The sequence below is a fragment of the Mugil cephalus genome, chromosome 3 (assembly GCF_022458985.1).
Source record: "Mugil cephalus isolate CIBA_MC_2020 chromosome 3, CIBA_Mcephalus_1.1, whole genome shotgun sequence".
Classification (NCBI taxonomy): domain Eukaryota; kingdom Metazoa; phylum Chordata; class Actinopteri; order Mugiliformes; family Mugilidae; genus Mugil; species Mugil cephalus.
Genome location: NC_061772.1, coordinates 18,104,086 through 18,120,862, shown reverse-complemented (window position 1 = coordinate 18,120,862; position 16,777 = coordinate 18,104,086). Strand labels below are relative to the sequence as shown.

At 41.6% G+C, this 16,777-nt stretch overlaps 1 protein-coding gene across 1 annotated transcript; it reads left to right on the top strand.

The window, feature by feature from the left end:
- The first annotated feature begins 585 nt into the window (after positions 1–585).
- Positions 586–15,583, top strand: gch1 (GTP cyclohydrolase 1). The gene is made up of 6 exons (XM_047581728.1): positions 586–1,030; positions 5,942–6,051; positions 10,733–10,788; positions 12,114–12,145; positions 13,195–13,279; positions 14,163–15,583. The coding sequence occupies exons 1-6, from the start codon at positions 670–672 to the stop codon at positions 14,287–14,289; spliced, it is 771 nt and encodes a 256-aa protein (XP_047437684.1). The 5' UTR covers positions 586–669; the 3' UTR covers positions 14,290–15,583.
- The last annotated feature ends 1,194 nt before the right edge of the window (positions 15,584–16,777 follow it).

Sequence of the window (16,777 nt, the reverse complement as noted above, 5' to 3'; positions counted from 1 at the left end):
ATGAATGAAGCAGGAATCCATGTGGACGGTGACATCTTATTCATCTTCTTAAACTCAACCAGTTTTAAATTGTCAGTGAAGTCCTTTGTCTCATCCTCTACTTTTTTTTCAGTTCAATAAAACTTAAACTCCACCCTCTCCTTATTATCTGTATTCTCTGCATTCTTCTCCTCATCCTCTTTGTTTTCCTTCTTCTGACATATTTTGGTCAGGTTTGATCCTCCACAGCTGATTGAAAATAAAGCCCGGGGGCCTTGTTAATGCACAGCAGGTGCCATAGTGTCGATCGTTTTACCTCACAGGCATCCTGGGCTGTCAGAGTCATGCTGAAATAAAACAAAGATACTTAAAGGAGCTAGAACGATGCAAAGCTACAAAAGAGGAAAAAAAACGAGTGGCAGCAAAGTTGCAAGCTTCAGTTTGAGACCTTTACTCTTCTTATGGGCCCATAGTGTCTATACACACCTTCTGAACTCCCCGCAGCTCCATGTGTGAGTCAAATGGGAAGAGGCCCCGCCCCCTGGGTGCCGCCAGCCAATAGGAGCGCTCCCTGGATTATCCTGCTCTTATAAAGTGTGAGGATGCTGAGGCTGCGGGAGGACTTGAGCTGGAAATCCCGGAGTCCGCGAGACAACCCCGATCAACAAGTGTCAGACAGACGAAGAAGTGATGGATCACTCCAAACAGACGCAGAAGGACGGCGGGGACAGCGGCTCCGTGCTCAACGGACACTTTGACGGGGTGGTGAAGCGGCCGGCGGGCGGCCCCGGGCGGAGCGCCGCTCCCCAGGCGCCCGGAGCCGAGTCCGGGTCGCACCGGCAGTGCGCGTCGGTGATGGAGAGCTGGAAGGAGGAGCGCACCAGGAGCGTGGAGGACAACGAGATGAGCCTGCCGTCCCTGGCCGCAGCCTACACCACCATCCTGCGGGGGCTCGGGGAGGACCCGCAGCGGCAGGGGCTCCTGAAAACTCCCTGGAGGGCCGCCACGGCCATGCAGTTCTTCACCAAGGGCTACCAGGAGAAAATTATCGGTGAGTTTTAAATCCACAAAGCCGCTCAGAGGTGGCTGGGATTTGTCCAACAGGTGGGACAGCTCCAGACACACACACACACACACACACTGCTGGATTTACCGGGAAGAGCGAGAGCTGCCGCACATCTATGAGTCTGAAGTTTGAAATTGAGTTTTCTAATCAAGGAGCAGAGAGGAAAGTACATTTAATTCGGTTTTTAGGTTTTAAGAATCGAGTATTTTCCTCTTAGTCTGCTTTAGACTTCATTCTGTTCATCCACCAGCTTCTATATTTCAATGAATTCAAACATCCACAGTAGACTAATCAGTCGGTAATTTGAAATGTTCATTCATTCTGGAGCATACTGATTTACTTTTCATATTTCTGAGTACATTTTCCATGCATGTTTTGTAAATGAACAGGATCTTGAATTGAACTTTTCAACTGTTTTATGAAACAGTTTTATTGGTTAAATGTGTGCTGCAGCTCATTTGCAATTATCAAACAAATTGCTAAAAAAAAGAAAAAAGAAAAAAGGAAACTAAAAATTTGTTTTAGATGACTCTGTTCACCAGCTGTGAGTTACTCATCCAAATCCAGCCAGACATTGAGCTATGTTACTTTGTAAAACCATGTTCCTTTTCCTGTGGAATCATTGGAAAACGCTGGAACATCTTTCTTTCCTACATTCGCAGCCTTTCATGCCAACACGGAGGTGACTCTAAGGATGTCAGAGTGTCCGAGCACTGAAAAATATTTGTGCTTTTTTGTTCCATTCTGAGAAACTTCCTGCTTCGTCTTCTGTGTTATCTGGTTTCCAGCCAAAGTAAAAGTAAATAAACACAAAGAAAAAGTACTCTCTGTCATTAGTTATTGGTTACTAGGCTCCAGATGTGTGCAGATATGTAAAATTAGAATAATGTTACTGTGTAGTATCTTTTTTCAAATTAAAATGACAAAAACAAAAAGCAGTCAATATGAGCGCACATTTGCCATTTTAACCTTGATATTTTCTGTATTTTCGTGCTTTGTCATTCCACTTTTATTTATTGAAATGTTGTAACCCATGACCTCCTTATTCCTGTTCGCCAGTCAATAAATCAATCGGCTTGAGGATGTCAACCTTTGGTAGTAGTTTATTGTCAAATGATTAACCAGATAAATCCGTAAAGAAGAGGATCACTTGTTGCAGCCCGGGTCATATCTCATTTTGTAATCCTACTTTGAGGTTTGAACAACTGGTGATTATGAACATTATATTCAAAGCAGCCGGCCCTCAGTCAAAAACAATGAAGTAGAGACAAAGATGCTTTTCCTGAATGCCACCACTTGTCTGGTCTTGTGTGTTCATGTCGAGCAGTGCAAAACTAGAAATAAAAAAATAAAAAACAGGTCTGAGGTTTCTATGTTTGATCTAGCCAAACCGGCCGACCCTGTGCCCCATGAATATTTGACGCGTCACATTCAGCACCCGGAGACTGGTAGAAGTGTGCCGTCAAGCTTCTCCACACTAGAGGGCTTTAAGTTGTGGATCTGCCCCCTCTTCCCAGAACTCCATCTGGAGGTAGTTTGTTGAGGGGGGGAGCAGGGGGTCACTGAGTATGCTGTGAAGCTAAAGGAAGGAATGGGAAAAATGTGAGGGCACTAGCGACGAGAAATGTTTGCAATCCTTGTTGTGCACAACATCATACGACACGGTTGCACCTACACCCACGTGCAGTCTTCTGTAGCCCCGGGCTGTGCGGATAATGACGGTTTACGTGTGCGTAGTTCAAAGCGGTGACAGTGCCGCATCTCAATGTTGATTGGCTGCTACAGGAGCCTCCCCTCTGATTTGGTGGAAAACAGAGAACACAAAAAACACATGTAGACTGAAGCTGGGAGCAGAGTGTTGTGTGTTTGTGGAGAGTTATAGCTTTTTTTTTTGAAGGAAGTGTTTGATCAGTGTGTTCACGTGTGTGTGAGTCTGCACGGGTCACGGGTCCAGCTTTCTGAGCAACCGGAGCTTAAAATCCTCTTGTTGTTGAGCACATGACCAATGCGGCTGTACAGAGGAAAAGTTATGTAGAGATTAAACAGGACCTTTGATTTGTAATGTTGCACGAGAGCTGGTTTCTGTTTGACTAAGAATTTGAAGCATGCTATTGTCTTTCTTAATTGTTTGTCAGACGATGGTGAGGAAAAAGCGGGAGAAAGAATCTCAAAATGACAGAATGTCATTGTTATTATTTTTTTGTTGTTGTACAGTTTTAGAAAGCAGCTGCGAAAGAAGCAGACATATCAGAGTATATAAAATTTGTCAAAAGCTGCAGTTCCTCAAATGGACACTGGAGGCCGGCTCAAAATGTGATTGAATCTCCATAGACCTACATGTTAAAATATCCACCTCAAAACCAGAAATAAACATATTCACAGGCTCGTGGAAAAACCTTTTATAGTCTCTAAATACCTTTAAATTATATCAGCTCCTAAATTATATCAAACGGAGGGTCAGGGGGGTGTCCTCGCATGTTGCTAGCTGACTGTGTGGACTTCCAAGATGGCGACGACCACAGGCACCACGCTGAGCTTCAATCTGAGTCTTGAGCGCTTCCAAACGCTGCGCTAATTTATGCTTGCGTGCTTCCAGCTAGCCCAGCACCCAACGTCTGTTTGAGGGACTGGCAGCCAGCTGTTCGTCTGGTTGCCTAGCAACATCTAAGCCCATGTAGCCTCCTCCAACCAAAATGCAGCAGAGCAAGTGCGTGAGGGAGGCTTCAGTTTCAGTAGTCAATAAATGCCTCCTTTTATTCTTTTTCTTTTTCTTTTTTAAATTAAACAGAAACACAATTTCCTGAGATTTCTCAGATATGAAAGCATCATGAACTGAATATTATGGGATGTTGAGGTGGGCATGTTATGAAACGTGTAGCTTAACTGCAGATTGTGTGCTTCTCCACTTAAAGATGTGTACAGCAGTGACTCATGAATACACGCTTGCGGTCAAGTTGATGCGAAATGTGTTTGTGCTGCTGTCGATGTGCAATAATTTATCCATGAATAGTTTTTTTTTAATCTGATTTTTTTTTATAAAGTGCGTAAAACCTTTCCAAAGAGGAGCCATGTTTTTGTTTACTCAGTCACCACTTCCTGTTTCATACATGTCAGCATGTGTTCATACAAACACAAAGAAGGCAGCGCCGTTGAATGCAAGCAACCGATGATGAGTAGCGTACTGTCATTACCTGATAGTCGCCTCGTCTTTCTGTCACCCAGGGCGTCCAAGCCGACCGTCCTCACCAGCTGCCCTTTATCTACTTAAGGTTGACTAATGTTATCTTTCTGCAGGGAGTACGGTTGCGTGTGTATGTGTGTGACGTGCAGCTTTTGTTAGTGAAAGAAGCTGTGATGAGAAGGTGGGTGGAGTGAAATGTAGGTAATAATTACACTAGAATGGGCTCTATTCCTATAGTGTTGTTCGCCATTCCCGTCGCTAATGAATGTTGCACACATCAGCCTGATTGCTGAGAGGTAGGCAGGGATGTTACTGCAGCACAACATTTTAATCTATTTCCATTGACCGAACTGGTTTGATCAAAATCTGTCAAAGAGATGCTCATCAGGTTTTCTTTAACCATAAAGTAGTCAAGTCATTGTTGCCTCTGCATCCATGAGCACACGACAAACAGGAACTACAGCATTAGCTCGAACACAAACTTCAACTTTGCTCCTGGCGCTTCATTCTAGCGTTGCTGTTTTCCCACATCATTAATTTGGCAATAACTGCGTTAACAGCTGCTACAAAGTCAGCCTTTACTTTCTTCTAGATTATACTAGTTTTAAATAGGATTACCACAGTGTAAACCTGAGGGCAAACTGCATCCAGGAGACACCGATACCACCCTCACCTCAGACCTGCTTCAGTTGTTCCAGTAGTATCCTTTAAGAACGTGTCTGTGGATGGTCTGCATTGGTTACCAGCTCCACCACTTGGTCTTAGACCGGAACAATAGACTTTCTTTTTTTAAATAATATGATGACATCTAATGAACCACACTAAATGTCACGATTTAAAGTATTTCAAATGTTCAAACGTCAGTTTGTGTCTGTAAGATGGCGACTAACATTTATTGTCATCGTGAGTCATCAGCTGCCGTGCAGTCAAGAACAACTGCTATCAGATCCATCGGTTGGAAGATTTGTCACAGTAAATGGAGCAAAAAAATGAATGAACATCAGATAAATCAAAGCTACTGGGCTCATGTGTTGGCTCACGGTGCCTCATGTGAAGAGAAAAATCCGTCAAAAATCATCAATAAAATCAAGAGACAAAACTCAAACGTGCTCCTATTGCAGGGGGGAAAAAAAATCCCAGATGATGAACTGCATAATCAGACACGCAGACCACATGTTTGCACACTGTCATAAAATAAACCGCAGAACCTGAAGCAACAAGTCGGCGTGTTCTGTTGTTTTGGTGACCTCACCCTCCTTGTTCGCTCAAACAGATAGCCAGTCAGGAAATTAAAAAACTGCTGCGGTGAGAGCGAGAGCCGTCTACGTCGTCACAAACAGATAAAGCAGTTTATTGAACGCCGGCAACAGAAAATTGCAAAAAGCAACAGCAGGAAGGAGAGTATGAACACAGAGCTATAATTAGACGGCCGTGTTTTCCACAGAGAAACTCAGGAGCCTGTGATAAAGTGGGGAAGGTCGAGGTGAACCGGGCTGTTTGAGCTCCATCTGTCCGTATCAGTTTTTATACAGAGGACTGAAAATAAAGCAGATAAACATCTGCAAAACGTCGCTGACATGATTAAAACTGAAAAAGTTGAAAACAGACGCTGATCATTGAATTTGTGGGGAAAAAGGCAAATGTAAGGTTAAAGGAATGAGTAAATACAATAGCTGCAGTGAAAGGTTAAATTTAATTTCCTTTCTCCTCGGCAGACGTGCTGAACGATGCCATCTTTGATGAAGACCATGATGAGATGGTGATCGTCAAAGACATTGACATGTTCTCCATGTGTGAACATCATCTGGTGCCCATCTTCGGCAGGGTGAGAGAAACACACACAAACACACACACACAGGTCATCATTCATTCATTTACAATTTGATTAAATGGGATTTTAAGTCAAGTTAACCAACTAATCTTATCTTATGATCTTATGAGGTCCATGCTTGAGAATGTACCTTATGTTTACACAAGTTAGCTTCTCAAATGTAGCTGCCATTTTGTCAAATTATGTTGGATAACAACGAAAATATCAGATCCAGCAAACATTGGGAAAACAAATTAAAATTTAGTTTAGCCAAGAGTCACTGGTGTCACTGTTGTTCTCATAACTTAGGCCACATTCAAGACGTGTTTCAGAAACACTGGAGGTGAATGGTGTGAAGATTGTGTGAAACCCAAGTTTCCAGTTATTTTTATGTCAATAATCAAATCGACTGATTGACTAACTGGTGTCGCTCTAATTTACTGAATAAAGAATTAATGTCGTAAGTTTATGCTTCGTTCTGTGCTCATGCTTTGTGTTAGCTAATCGTGTTAGCATGCTAACCTGCTAAAAGAGGATGTGTACAACTGTAAGTTGAATTATACTGACATTTTATTTTTGTCATTAAAACCAAACTCTGTGTTCTACTCTGACTTGTGAACATTTAAGTATCCTCCATTAGCATTTAGCTCAATGCACCGATGTATCTGGAGCTTTGTTAAACTGTTAAAGCTGTGGGGTAGACTTTATTTTTACATCTAAGGAAGCAGACTAATGTATTCTAATATATTAATATTTAATTCTTATATTATTAATTTCATAACATGTCTGAGGAAATGGTACATATTCCCTATGTGTGCTAACAATGGTGGTGTTCTCACAACTTTAACGCTATGTTCACCACACGAGCTGCAATACATTTTCAAAGCAAGGTGGTATGAGTCGTGCCATCCAGTGATATGAACCACTTTTGTCGCTTGTTGTGTTGTGAACATAGCATTGTGATCAAATGTAAGCTCATGAATGTCAAGCATTTTGGGTACACTGCATCCCATGTTGTGGTTGTGTTGGAAGGTGGTTCATTCATTCCAAAGAAATGTTTCCAAGCTTAGCATTGAAAAAAAGTAACTTCAAGTTGCTTAAGAGGAAATAATTGCCTGCGAATGCTGCAGAGTCTGCACTGTTCATATATGTCACACATGACAGAAAAGTCCTACAGTCAGTAAACAGCCATCGCACTCATGTGTATGTATTTGTTAAATAATTAAACCCGTCCGAAACATCAAAACATGTGAGCAGATGTGTATCTCAGAAGCCATTTCTCTCTCTAAGGTTTGTCTTGAGGCTGCCGCTCTGGACAACAGAGAACATGAGAAACAATCAGATTAGCTGAGATCTGCTTTTATTTCCTTTGACATCATTACTCTCCACTAAAGCCTGATTCGGCCTCTTCCTTCTTTTTGCCTGTTTTTTTTTTTTTTTTTTTGTTCTCCTCTGCTTCTCTTTATCCTCCATCTTCCCCTGCAGGTGCATGTCTTTTAAGACAATAGGGGCTGGCAGCTGATGCTTTTCCACCGGTGTAAATGGGCCCTGATGACAGCAGTGAATCACACAAACACTTACCCTACGCCTCTCGTGCCGGTCTGATCGTGTCCCTAAACCTAACGCTAAACCTCCCCCGTCCACCCCCAGCAGCAGCAGTGTCACAGTTTCCCCTCTTTATCCATCCTCCTCTGTCAACCGATGGCTGTTTGATAAGCAGTGTCTGCTGCACGAGAGCACTTCATAGCAGGCTCTGGTTCACTCTGTGGTTATATTAACTATTCAGAGAACACACGTTCCAAAGAGAGAGAAAAAAAACAACAACCAAAAAAACACCTGGTCTTGTATTTAATGTAATCTAATTGCTGATGAAACAGGCTAATTGAGGTGTCGAACTTTACAGAAGATTTATTATTATTATTAGAAGAACAAGACGCAAGGCAGGATGGGGACGCTGTGGTGGATTAGGATTTTTTTTATTCTGTATATTTCAGACCACTTTCTGTGCAATTTCGGCACAGAAAATGCACTAAAATGTTGTGTAATCTAAGAATCTTTTCTTTTAATCCCCAGATGTATTTGTAATATACTATGTGTTATCATAGGGAAGAGACAAGGCTGACGACAAGCAGCTACATTGTTACACCATGAGGAACAAACTTCAACTTCATGTGGTTTTCAGACACCAGTGGTTTATGAGACAGAGGAGCACAGCAGCCTCCAATTAGAGCAAAGTGGTAATTGACGAGCAGCTAATTAATCTAGGCTGAAAACTGACATCAGTAAGAGGTTCAGAATTACACTTGTTAGTTTTTCAAGAAGGACACTGACATTACTGGCATATCATCTTTATTGACTTGTTGATGGGTTTTCAACCCACATTCAGTAAAAACTCCCTGGTGAACAATAATTTTAATAAACTGTATCTGTTTTAAATCTGCCATCGAAGGTGTATTTAAGGGATATGTTAATTTACTCTTACATTCGTAGGGAGGTAACACACACACAAATCTTGACGACAAATCTCAGTTTCACTAATTTATTTGGCACTGTCGATTCACATGCTAACATTTTGGTTCGGTGGCCTTTATCAGGGCATGAAAGGAAAGAAAATGGAGATCGTGTCATGTAGATACAGGAATTTAAAGGTGACTGGCTAAGAAAGTCACACGATCATATTTCATTGTTTAACAAACATTTTCTTAATGTGACAATGACAAAATCAGAGTTGAATTTCTGAGTTTCTTGCAATAAAAGTTTCTAGACTGGTTGCAGAATATTCAAAATTTGAACTTTAGAAAAAACCTGAGCCCTCAGTTTATCCCATTTAAAACTTTTATTTCTTATTTGTATGTGAAATTGAGATTTGTCCTCAAGACGCGTCCTTTTCGAGAACAACACCTCAGTTCAAAACTAACATTGACAGTAAATGCAGACAATTTTGTTTTTGTCAAGAAAAAAAAAACGTGTCCACAAATCCCGACAATCTTCATCCATCTCTGCTTGCCTTCTTCTGCTGCTTGTCTGGGGATTTTTGCCAGTTTTGATGATCTAGGGCGCAGTGCTTCCCTCCGCAGGGTAAAATGTCTTTGCTGCAACCACACATTTCTGAAACCACGGTTTGGTCGTCGTCATAAAGACAGAACGCACCCACGTGTGTTAATTTCACGTTAAAAGAAGTGAATGCATCAAAAGAAAGTAGGATTGACACTCTAATTTAACCATTTCACGGTCTCCGGTCTCTGACCCCCTTTACCTGTGTGTTACTTGTGATTTTGAGCAGGAATGTCTCCACAAACATTGGTGCGCCATAATCTCAATTATAATTTTTGTTAAATAATTTGGAAACAGATTGTAAGTTAATGAAAATCTTTACAACTTATTGTATTGTTATTGTATAAAACAGACACACTGTATGTCAACTACAACAGGCCAAATATGAAATTTAATTTCCAGTTGAACTTTAAGCCACATTAATTCATGTCTTTGTGCCACTGGAACGCTGAAGGACTCAATTTTATCAGAGCCAAAGCTTCGAAATAAACATGTCTAAATAAGTTTAAATATATATATATGATGCATTGGCTGCTGTGACCCTGATTTTTTTTCTTTCCTTTCCCCCTTTACTTGCAGCAAGTGGCAGTAAATACAAATAAGCAGATAAGCGGGAAAGCAGTCGGCCTGTTTGATGTCTGTATATCAGGACGCTGCAGCAGAGATGGAGGCAGAGAAAAGAACTGAAAGAGGAGGAAGAGATCTCTGCACGCTTGTTGCCGCTGCCCTTTCTCTCGTCTCGTTCGCAAATTGCGTCTGACATTTGAGTGGAGCGCACATATGTGTGTTTGTGTGTAAGAGAATTAAAGCCTGGGGCCGTCCACAGCGGTGATTCTCCGGTGGATGACTCCAATGCTTCCTCCCCGCGTCTCATTCTCGGCTCTGCTCTTTGTGTTGGGCTTTTGCTTCCGCCCTTGCGTTTTCTGTGTGGTGCCTGGTGGTCATAACGCAGCTGGTTCATATAGCTCAGCGACTGAGTCACAACACCAGAGCAGTTTTTACGCGCTGGGTTCGGGAGGATGGTCGACGTGACATGAGACATGTTTCCCGAAGAGCAGTTTGTCGCATTGCCTGGCTGTCGACGTCTTGGCAGAGCCGGACTACCCCTACTGGTGTGGTCGCAGAGATTGTCACTGACCTGAGTTGTCACTTCTGTTGCTCGTGGTGTGAACGCACCATATTTTGTGACACTTGCAGTACGCTCAAATCTTCAGTTGTGCTCATGACACATACACCATGGGAGCACTTAAAATGAATTTATTTAGGTTAGAGAAATCACTTTTAATTTACAAAAAGCAACAAAAGCGAGAGCATTATGTGGTAAAACTCAAAATATCAAAAGAACACTGTATTGTCTGTATTAAACCATCTGGATGTAAAAATGTTTATCTGCTGCACAATAAAATATTGATTTGCACCTCTGTTTGAAAATCACGATGACAAGAGCAACTTGGAGTCAGTTTTATGGCACAGTAGAGAGGCTCTTTTAAACAATGCAAACATAAGTTGTTAATTATTTACTGTTTAGAGAAATCCATGTTTGTGCCCCACTTTGTGTTACAGGAGAACATTTCAAGTGAACTGAGTTCATTGACATCGTATACGAGATCTGACCTAACCTGTATTTTTTCACTTTGTGCAGGTTCACATCGGCTACCTCCCCAACAAGAGAGTCCTGGGACTCAGCAAACTGGCCAGGTGAGTGACTTTACCCTCATAAGGGTATGTGTGAGTGTGTGTTTAAGCTGATTAATAAAAGTTGTGTGTGTACAAGGGTAGAATCTGATCCCGCTGACCCCAATACCTCTGGGCTTATCGTGCTAACACCCCTTACTAAACCAGTACTGGACACTGACACTGGACACTGAGCTGAGATGACAACAGCTAAACCATTCATAGCTTTAAGACACAAAAGAAGTTCTTCCTAGTAAACTGGGGGGAGCTACTTAGAAATTATGGTGTGGCAGTAAACGAAAAAACATAAGAATGATACTGTAAGTAAAGCAACAAACCAGTACTTCGTTTTAAGATTAGCAGAGGACCTATTCAGATCTTAGCTTAAGCTAACAGACCAAAGTTGATTAGGTGTAAAATTAACACGGAGCTATGGAAGGCAACAAATGTTTTCATGAGTTTTCAATCTACATCCAGCAGCACCTCACAGTACAGGAACAGGAAGTGAAACGAGCCAAGAAAGGAGCCAGTCACCAAGGCGACCACCTTCCACCACGTTTTTAAACGTCTGCTCATAAACTTAGTTCAGTCATGAACTATCGCGGCTAAACCCAACTCCATTTGTTAGTCACCACAATAAACCACACCAATGTCAGACATTTAGAAGCAGGTGCAGCTCGTGCAGATCTTCAAAAATGAAATCCGGTCTTCACCTTCAACCCGGTGAACTTCTCTGTGAGCAAAACCACTTTGGACAAATTTGACCTGATTCACCCGCGTGAAAATGTCACAAGATCGAACGGTTAGCAGGAGGACTGAGAGGGCGCATAAAGGAAAGGCAGCATGGATGAGGAAAGCGAAAGATGTAGCTTAAGTCTCACAGCAACCCTCAGGAGTATTTTAGGAAATGTTGTCCTTCCTCGCATCCAGTGAAGACTGATGAAGTCAACTCGTACCATTCTTCTGTCACATCCGATGTGATGTGAATGGTGTTGGTGGGTCGATCTTAGTAGTAAAGATAATCCATATTTTTTTTAAAAACTAGATGCTACAGCAAGTGTCTCTTTTCTGTCTTAAAACGGTAAATGGTTCCATTGTTATTATCTCAGTCATCTCATCTCAGCACTGTGTGTGTTTGTAGCTCTTCCTAGCCTATAGTAGACTTCAAAAACCGACCCTTAAAGAAATTTTTCTACTGATAGACTACATGACTTATATTACACAGTTGTGATTATTGTGCTTTCATAATGAGCTATATAATCAAATAACCTTATATATTCCAAAGAATTATACAGTATTAATACTGTATGGTGTTTAGATGGGTCTTATGCTCTTTGTCTCCTCTTTAGGATCGTTGAAATCTACAGCCGCCGACTACAAGGTACCACAGTTTTTCATTCATTCATTGTCTATACCTCCTTGTCCTCTGGAGGGTTGATGGGGGGCGGCGGCTGGAGCCTATCCCAGCTGTCGATGGACGAGAGGCGGGGTACACACTGGTCAGGTCACCGGTCTATTGAAGGACTAAAACAGAGACAAACAACAATTGACACTGACACTTACAGCTAAATTAAAATCACCAATTAGCCCAACAAGCATGTCTTTGGAGGTTGGGGAGGAACCCGGAGAAAACCCACAGAGACACAAAGAACGGCTGTGAACCCAGAACCTTCTCGCTGTGAGGCATGGCAGTGCTAACCACCACTACACCGTGCCGCCCAATTAAGTGTTTTAGTATTCAAATTTTATTTAAGGGAAGTGAGATGGGATGTAGCACTCCTTACTTTACGGCAGTTTCTCAAACAGTTGGCGTTTGTGGCTCTGGATTTGACATAAAAACGCATCTGATTCAATTTATCAAAACATTAAACGTGATTCCCTCTTTAAGTAAAACAACTTTACCTTCTGAACTTCTCAGATTATTTAGCCTGGAGGGATCAGATTATCCAGTATTTCATAAAGATCTGTTTGTGCTAGAAAGTTGTTCTGGAGTCTCTTCATTGTGGACTGATTACTCTGAGCAAAATTGGCGGCGTGTGCCTTAGAGTCGTAATGCAATAAGAATTCTCCTTATTACACGTCAGTATACCATGACAACTAATGTAAAGTTGCCATTTTTAAAAACTATGTCTGCTAGTTAATAGTTAAAAAATCTGGAGTCGCTCCGTTGCGAACTGATTGTGCTCCAGCAAAGAGCTACAGGTCCAATCAGATGGACATAAGAGTAAATATGACATACTATTTTATTTACAATGAAGAGTAATTAAAACACTGATAGTTACGTAATAGTACGTAGGACTTAGCGTTGAGTGGGATAATATTAGTATACTCCTGGAACCTTCACTAAACTAAGGGATATGAATGCTTATATAACATTGTCCTTGATCACTGACTGGACTGTTTGTCCATGTTCGTGTTGTGCGTCCACAGTTCAGGAGAGGTTGACCAAACAGATTGCTGTGGCGATCACTGAGGCTCTGCACCCCACCGGAGTCGGAGTCGTCATCGAGGCAACGTATGTACACTATGTCCACCCCAAAAAAAAAAAAAAAAAAAATCTAAATCAAAAAAATTCAAAACCCATCTCTTTTCTCTTGCTTTCTCTTGCAACACAGCCAGCAACAAAGCTTGGCAATTATATGATAGTCATGACCCGAAATGTATATTTAGACTTAATGTTTTTAACTTCATTTTCTAAATGACTAAATAAAAAAGTGGGCATATCAGTCAGCTGACATGAACACAATGGTCTTATTTGTACAGAACAAAATTTATTTAAATGTGGCGGATAGCGGCAGCAGTGAAGTTGCCTGACTATTCAGCTGATTGAGCTATTGATGCAACAGCAGAACCAGTATGTCAGAAAGATGAGCTAGTTATAAAAGTAAACAAAAGAGCTTTCGAAGTTCAAATGAACAAACCATAGGTCTTCAACAGGCCGCCTGTGACCCCTAGGGGTCTGTGGAGGTACTGCAAAATCTTTGGTTGATTAGACATTTTTCATATTTTTTTTTTTTAATTTACCTCCACAAATTTAAATTTCTTTAAATACACATTAACATTAATCCAACACATTTTAGTAAAGGGATAAGGGATAGCTTAATATTGAATACAAAATTATAATAATAATGTATATTTATAAATAGCACTAGGCCAAGTTTAATGCAGGTAGGTACAGGGTCCCTACTTGATCTCTCCCTCAGTTTGGAGTCCTTGGCCTCTGAATCAATGAGGTAAAACACTGCTTATATGTGGGCAGCCCTGCTCCTAGGTTGGTCTCTAATGTGGCCCAGGACTACCCAGACCACCTCCAAATGTGGTCTGAGACGTTTGACTTGAGCAGGAAATGAGAGTTTAATCCCACGTCGCTGTTTCTTTCTCTCTGTTCCTCTCTGCAGCCACATGTGCATGGTGATGCGAGGAGTTCAGAAGATGAACAGTAAAACCGTCACCAGCACCATGCTGGGAGTTTTCAGGGAAGATCCAAAAACCCGCGACGAATTCCTGACACTCATCAGGAGCTGAGGAGGACCAAGCTCTTCCTCTCCCTCCTGCTCCTCCTCCTCCTGTTGCCTGGGGTTACCTCCACCTGCACGGACCATGTGTCGTGCCACTTGTGTCTCTGTGTGTGTGTCTGTGTGCATGTGCGTGTGTGTGTGTGTGTGTTTCCATCTCGCCAAAGGCAGAGTGTTTATTGTGTTGTCCGTCGTCGTAGCGTGCAGATAAAGTGCAACGTTACCTCGGTGATTTCAGGACATTGACTGACACGTTGTTTACTTTTAAATCAGTTGACAGACTTTAATCTTTTGTCCATGCATGTTATGTGTGTGTGTGTGTGCGTCTGTGTGTGTCGTTAATCAAACACCAGACTCCGGCCTCGAGAAATAAGACTGAAACGCAACTTTAATCGATCCTTTAGCATAGTCTTTTATGTCTTTAAGTCTTTTATGGAGAATGTCTTTCAAATAACACAGAAACTACAAGGTTTCTGTTTGTAGTGAAATTAGAAAATTCCAAGAAAAGCTTAATTTCTTCAAGCAGAAAGGCAGAAGAGACTCATGTTGACTTTCTATTATTTATGCGATTAATGAAGCAAAATTGCCAAAAGTTAGATTTTTGTTTTAAAGAATTTATCTAATCTAATCTGAAGACTTTTGTCTGATTTATCCTCCTGTGTTTTATTGAAGGTTTAATTAGCAGCAGCATCAACTAATGGTTTTCACCTGTTCAAGATCTTTTCGCTTCACGTTTCTGCGCCGTGCAGAACTTTAAGACTCCGTCAGACCTCAGAAACCTCAGACGTTATCATTTCCTTTTCGACTTTTCTTTTCTTTAAAGTCATGGGGGGTTAAAATCGAAGCTACTGAAAACGACACCACCGTTGTCACTGTTCATTATATTTTCATGATCCTGTACAAGGATCCGCTTTCATGTGCCAAAATAATAATAATAATAAAAAAAAAACAACAACTGAAACCCCAACAAGCAGATTTACATTTCCATGAGAGGCAAAGGAAATGTGTGTGTGTGTGTGTGTGTGTTGTCGTCTTTACACTCTTCATCCCAGCTGATGAAGAGTGTGAGGAAGCTGAGTAGTGAGTGACTTTGTGTTAACTCTTGTTGCAATTTCATTTTTTTGTTTTTGCATCTCAATGCACCATAATGTCCAAACGGATTTCGGGAGGTTTTAAGTGAAGATGAGCGCTAACAAATGTGTTGTTTTTGTGGCCTTGTTGAGAAGGACGGCCTGTCACTTCATGTACTGTGTTTCATTCAGAGACTTTTTAATCAAAGAAAATAAATCTCTACATGACAGGGACCACTGTGTGTTTATTCACGGCGCACGCAACCGACACGTGTGTTAAGAAACACATCACATCTGATCTCCCCTTCCTTTTTCTTTCTCCTCGTTGTCTTCTTCGTCCTCCTCTCTGCCTCCTGCTTCTTCTACACTTTCTTCCCGTCCTCCTTCTTCTTCATCGTTTGTACATACTTGTGTTTTTTTTTTTTTGCACTGAAAAGGAGAAGCTCTCCAATCTCGTTGTACACTGTATAGTGACAATAGAGTGTATGCATTGACGTCACTGCTGCCTTGGGCCATGCCCTCCTCAGTGGCAAACACAGTGAAACGTATCAGTAAATACAGCGAGACCGGGAAAAATGTGGATTATCAGATTGAATTGGGGACAACTGGACTTGACAATGATCCATACGAACCAGTATGGGTTTGGAAAAGTGGATCTGCCTCAGTTTCAGTTAGTTTAAGGTAATTTCAGTTATGATAAATGTGGCTAACAATAGATGCTAACGCTAGGAGCTTTACTGAGAGGTAACGTTAGCCATACAATACCGTAGCGTTCTACAACAGCCTCAGAGGTGTCCGTTAACGTCCAGTTGTTCTTGTTTTACAACCTTCACAGACTGTAATGTGTAGTTAATGCTTCTGTAGCTATGGCAACACGGACCGGAAGAGCTCTGATTGGTCCGCTTGGTTGTAGCATGTTTCTGCTTTAGTAGTTCCACCTGCTTCTCCATCTCTGCAATATTCAAATTGATTATATTGGATCAATAAAGATGGAGCACAATTTGTAGAAACAAACATGAACCAGACTGGCAAAAAAAAAAAAAGACACATGCAGAGGTATAAAGAGTGGTTAAAGTTGATAGGCAGTAAAATTCCTCAATGTCAAAAGGAACTAAAATAAAATAAGTTCTGTGATAAACTTGTTAAAAAGTTAAAGCCGCCTTTAAACCAAGAGCACTTTGAGGCCGACACTCACTGGTCGAACCTCCACAGCCAAACACAATAAGCTCAAAACTCAGAGAGAGACAGAGAAAAAATGAGGGAAAACCAATATACGGTCTAAAGTGGAAACAGACGAGGTGGGGCCCACAGCTCATTTTAGCCCCGGGGCCACTGACAGGGTTAAACTGGCCCTGGGCCCAGCGTGAGGAGCTGTTCATGGTCTGGACGTCTGACAAAGGAATGACTCAGCAGCTCAGTTTTATAACA